Below are 5,981 nucleotides of genomic sequence, written 5' to 3'. Positions count from 1 at the left end.
AAACATCAAAACCAGAAGCCTTTTCTTAATAAAGAAAATCTTCGACAACTTTTCACCCTCGTGATATTAACATCTATTTTCTAGGTTTGCTACTAAGCCCACATCCATTTCATTTTACAACTCCATTATCATAAATAGCTGTATTAATTTCACCTTCCTGCTTCAGATCAAAGGATAAAAAACATCTATTTGGGTAAATATAGGATTATTTGAAGGTTTTCTAAGCTTTTAAGGAATGGGAAAGAAAGAGAAAGAAAGAAAGAAAAGAAAGAAAAGAAAGAAAAGAAAGAAAAGAAAGAAAGAAAGAAAGAAAGAAAGAAAGAAAGAAAGAAAGAAAGAAAGAAAGAAAGAAAGAAAGAAAGAAAGAAAGAAAGAAAGAAAGAAAGAAAGAAAGAAAGAAAGAAAGGCTGGTGGACTCACTTTCCATGTAAGCCAAAACAGACAGAATGTTATAACATGTCTTTGTCAAGGGAAAATAAATACACTGAAATGTCTTCCTAGCTCTTAAAACTGGACTTTTGCCAAGTTTACAACTTTCCTTACCCATAACAGGGAAAAATCCCCTAGATAAACTTTTTGTATTTATACTCCTAGGAAAATAATGCAAGTACATTTAATGCAAGTACATTTATTTCTTTTAGGAGATTGATTATTTATAGGAACAACTTTTAGGAAACGTCTTACCTGGCTTGCCAGCAAAGCATAATGTGTGCAAAAAACCCCCCATAATGAAACAAAAAAACCCCAACCAAACAAAAAACAAACAAACAAAAAACACCAAAGCATTTTTGTCTGGTTTCTCCCTATACTGAAAGGGAGGTTTCACTTGTACCCTCCCAGTATGTCTGGTACTGGCAGTAGCTCTCAAGGAACCACCTTGAATTATCCCCTTAAGTGGAGGAACCTTTCAGTGGCATGTACCATTCAAGCTGCTGGACCTTGAGCATCCCGAATGCTGCCCAAATCTGGGCCATCATCCTCCAAACTCTCTTCATTTTTGAGAATGTGGACAGCCTATCACTGATATGATCTTACAGGTTGAACTCTTACAGGCTGGGCTCTGGTGCTGCACCACTGATAAGATCTGTGTTCTTACACAGTGCTTGCTCAGGGCCGCCTTTATGAAATTAATTGCAAGGGTGAATACTCTGTTTGTATGGCTGTGTAAACCATAAAGTGATTCTTAGTGATGTCCTAATTGGTTTCACTGGAAAACTTCATGACATCTATGTTCGCCAGATCTCAGGTCTCGGCAAATTTGGGAATGCAAGCATTCCTCTTCCAAGAATGGACAAGAAATGCAGGTACCCAGCTGTACTCATTCACTGGGGACTCTTGAATCTCTAACCAACCCAAAAAACTACAGCACCCATGGAAAAATCTTTTCCATACCCATTTTTGTTTGGAGGTGGAATGTGCATTTGTCATAATCTGCTCTGCCTAGCTGAATCCTGCTGTTCCCTATGAAGGTCTGAAAATAGCTTAGAAATTACCTTTTAAAAATTATTCTGTGCTCACACCTACATCAGGGATGGTGCCGCCTTACTTCACTTGAGCACTCTCCAGCTCTCAGCACACAGTGTGCTGAGTCAACAGGACTGAAACAGCCACTTGTTGAGTGGAAAGGGACCTCAGGCAGGTCCAGTCAATTAAAAGATAACATTTTAGAAAGGAAATGGTTGTGATATCTCTGATACGTTGCTGCTGCTCTTACCTCATACTCCCTACTTATCTGTACAGTGCATAACACAGCTGGCAAGGGTTGAGGAGAAAGGGTGCTGTGAATGAGTGTGAGAATACTGATGGGGCTAGTCTTGGACTACTGGGTGTGGGAACACTGGTGAGGGTGGTCTTGGGCTGTGGGATATCTCCTCACTCTGTTCATCTGCAAGAACATTGGGTAGAGAAAGCATTTTCTCAGAGAGCCTCCACTGCTTGTCAAACTTCCCACATGTATCTCAGGCTGGGAGTCTAGACTGACTGCTGTTTAGGTCATTTCATCCCTTCCAAAGGCATCATCTGTATCCTTGGAGTGAGGAGAGATCTGTCCAGGTACCTCTGTTCTGCAGTGGTTGGTGAGGAGCATCCTGCTTCAGGGGACAGCCCTGCTGTCTTCCCACAGCAGGTCACAGTAATCTCTCTGCTATCCCACACCCACAGCTGCCAGAAATATGTGAGGGCCTCTACCAAGGCTTTGAACAGTGTCATAAACCTCAGTGTCTGTCTGTCCTTCAGTTTTATTGCCAGGCATTTGGACAGAAGGCAGGTTAGAAACCTCTGATGCAAAGTCGTGCTAATCTCAGGAAGGACCTCTGGCCGCCTCAAGTCCAGCCAACTGCTTGCAGCAGGATTGACTTCAAAGCTTGATTTGACTTGACAGGATTTAGAATTGATGCTTCCTATTCTGCTTGTGCTCATTACAGTTACTTAATAGTATTGATTCAAAGTACTTCTCTAATGTAATTCTGAAGTACTTCTCTATTAGTACATAGTGTTCTCTCATTGAGACCCTCTCCTTCTCACTTTTTGGAAGAGCTGGCAGGTGATTAAAATGTTCACTGCAACTTTGATTATTTTAAATAATGCAGCTAAGTGTTTGCCCACAGAGTAATTAGAGAGCCAATAGTAATTGAGAGCCAATATTCTGTGTTAATGTTTTAGGCAGGCTAGACTCTGATCTTGAAGACAGCTTTTAATGTCAGTTTTAAATTCCACATTTCTCTTTTGTCAGAAGGCTCCAAGTTAACTTCCTTCGTTACAGTGCCAATTTCTTACATTTGTCAAATCCACTTACCATAATTTTTAATTATTGTAGCCCAGAGAAAGCAAATACCACTCTGCTTTCTCAATCTGCCCAGCGAGAGAGTTGAGGGCAGCTGGGGTGCTGAGATTCCTTTGAATGAGACAGAGGAACAGAAGCAAACATTTTAATTTTTTTCTCAACTATTTTCTGTGTAAGAGGTGGGTTCTGAATCATGGTGTCTCTACGGCCTTTAAAGAGACATGGGGGAGGGAAGTATTAAATAAAATAATTAAGTTGGTTCTTTCCTCCCCTCTTCCTGGCCAAAATTGATCTTTTCTAATTTGTCTGAATCATCCTGTTCCTCCTACACATAGGAAACTCATAAAATAGCACTGCTTTGCAACTTTCAGATTCTTATGTCTGCTGAAGTATCCAGCCTGTAACTCTCACTGGTTTTGCTGAAGAAATTGCAGTAGCTGTGGCAGCAGTATTATTACTTTTACAATTACAGATCTCAACACTTCCCAGGCATTCATATTTATATGATGCAGTCTTTGGTGGTGAAAGTCACACGACAAAACAAGTATCTTAGCCTTTGCGTTGCCATAGGAACAATCCAAACCTAAAGCATCTCCCAATACAAGGAAATATGTTTTGCTTCCTGCAAAACTGGCATAGCAAAGTCATACTCTTGTTAGACTGTTGGCATTTTAACTTTCAATATGTAGAATAATTCAAGGTTAGATGAGTTTACACTAACAATCTTTCCATTTGTCATGGGATGCCAGAGTGCAGCCTTCTACTAAATTTGGAGAAAACCACAGCTATTTTACCCTTTTTTCTAGCCATGGTCTTTCTTCTTCTAACCTTCCTTTAAGCCCTACAGATTTATTGTGCTGGTAAACTTACCAGGCTAAAATTTGTACTGACTACCCAATTTCTGCTGTCATCTTGATAGAAAAATAACAAAACCAATACTTTAATATTGGTTTATTAGCTTTCAAAACTTTTGTGTTGATCTTCTAATTGTGCTGGCATGACTATGAATGTAAGCCTGAATATGTATGTGATCAGAGAAGCGAGACCAGTGATTGATCAAAGCTCTTCATCCTCACAACTCACTGAAGCATTTTCCTTTAGATCAAGCGTTATGCTGGGGATTTTTTTTTTTTTTGAGCAGAGATATCATTTTCTCATAAATGTAGTGATGCATGTAGAATTCTGCCTGGATATTTGCCTTAGTGAAGTCAATGGTGATCTGGTTATGGGGCTTTTTCCCAACAAGAATGTGTTTGCTCTACTAAAATTTACCACACACACACACATCACAACTCTGATAGTGTCCCAGTCCACCTATTTTCTTCCTCCTCAGCATTTTCCTGAGGATCCCTCTGATTTCCTTGTTCCTCAGGCCATAAATGAGGGGATACATTAAAGGAGTAACGTTGGTGTAGACCAGAGACACCACCTTGTCCCGAGCAGGTGAGTAACTGGACTTGGGCCGAATATAGATGAAGGTGGCACAGCCATAGTGCAGTAAGGTGATGGCCAGGTGCGAAATGCAGGTGGAAAAGGCCTTGCCCCTTCCCACTGGGGAGGTGACACCTAACAGAGCCACAACAATGCAGAGGTACGAGGCCAGGATCAGCAGGAAGGGGAGCAGCAGGAGGAGCACGCAGGCCGCCAGCAGGGCCAGCTCTGCGGCGTAGCCCTGTGCGCAGGCCAGGTGCAGCACGGCGGGCACGTCGCAGAAGAAGTGGTCGATGCGGCGGGGCTGACAGAAGGGCAGGCGGAACACGGCCACCGTAAGGCCCAGGGCCACAGCGAAGGCTCCCAGGGCGCAGGCCAGAGCCAGGCACAGGCACAGCCCCTCGCCCATGAGGGCCGCGTAGCGCAGGGGCTGGCAGACGGCCGCGTAGCGGTCGTAGGCCATGGCTGCCAGCAGGAAGCACTCAGTGCCACCAAGGGCCACGAAGAAGTGCATCTGTGCGGCACAGCCTGGCATGGAGATGGGGCTGCCACCCACTGCTAGGCTGAGCAGCGCCTTGGGCACTAGGACTAAAGTATAGCACAACTCCACAGCAGAGAGTTGCCCGAGGAAGAAAAGCATGGGGGGACGTGAGGGCTCCCTCACCACCGCTATGAAGACCATCATATTCCCTGCCAGTGTGACCAAATGAACAATGAGGAAGGTAAAGAAGAGCAGGACCCGCAGATGGAGCAGCTCAGAGAAGCCGAGCAGGATGAACTCCATGGTTGCGCCACTGCTCACATTGTCCCTCTCCATACAGCCTTCGCATGGCATCTGCAGGAGGGAAACAGACGGGAAACAGCTGAATTCGATGCCTGGCAATCAATTCCAGATAGGAAATAATGCTGCATTACTGTAGAACCAGCGTAGTGTGAAAAATGTGTACTTTATGATTGGCTTTTCGCAAAAATTAAAATGTGTTGTGTTAGAAAGTTATGCTGTATTAATTCTCCTAAGTAGTGTGCTAAATATAGTTTTAGTTTATAACAAAATGTTAAAATAGAAACTATGCAATGTAAGATACTTTTTTAAAGAAAGGACTCACAGCAAGATATCAGCCCCAGGACACCTAAATCTTTCAGAGAAAAAGAATTTATTGCTATCTTGTCAGAAGAAATGAACTTCTTCCCACCTTGCTCAGGCATGAAAGCGCCATTAGGATTATCAGGAAGAAGTTGAGGATGACCAGACAGAATCCTGTGTTTGAATGGAATTTCTGCATCATGTATGAGATGTATGACTGTGCAACAGGCTATTGTTTTTAAGGGTTAATCCTCTGTTAACGAGTGTCCTTTCTCGAGCCCATAACTCTTTGTCTCTGTTGTCTCATATTATCCTAATTTAAATTGTCCAAATTATTATTGCTCTAATTGTATTACTATTTTTATAACAATTTTATTACTATTAAACTTTTAAAATTTTAAAAACAAGTGATTGGCGTTTTTCACAGTAGTAAAGCTTATTGGGTAGGGGGAAGGCAATTTCATTTAAAAACAAAAACCCAAACTTCAAAACTGATTTCACTCAGCCACATTCAGCACAAGCTCAGACCCATATTCTCACAACTACCAAGGCTCTTGTGCCCAAACAATCAGTCTAGGATTCTTTGTCATGACATTGGTGACAAAGACTGTTGGGTCTTCATCACTTCTTCTGAATTATTCTGAGATTTGTGACCAAGTGCAGGTTTTGAACATGCATTAGGTA

At 42.3% G+C, this 5,981-nt stretch overlaps 1 protein-coding gene across 1 annotated transcript; it reads right to left on the bottom strand.

Moving 5' to 3' along the window:
* Window positions 1-394: 394 nt before the first annotated feature.
* On the bottom strand, window positions 395-5,048 carry LOC102069019 (olfactory receptor 10AC1). Its single transcript, XM_005494985.2, has one exon. The coding sequence runs from the start codon at window positions 5,046-5,048 to the stop codon at window positions 4,044-4,046; it is 1,005 nt and encodes a 334-aa protein (XP_005495042.2). The 3' UTR covers window positions 395-4,043.
* Window positions 5,049-5,981: the final 933 nt, after the last annotated feature.

The sequence above is a fragment of the Zonotrichia albicollis genome, chromosome 2 (genome assembly GCF_047830755.1).
Source record: "Zonotrichia albicollis isolate bZonAlb1 chromosome 2, bZonAlb1.hap1, whole genome shotgun sequence".
Classification (NCBI taxonomy): domain Eukaryota; kingdom Metazoa; phylum Chordata; class Aves; order Passeriformes; family Passerellidae; genus Zonotrichia; species Zonotrichia albicollis.
This window is presented reverse-complemented; position numbering and strand designations above follow the sequence as displayed.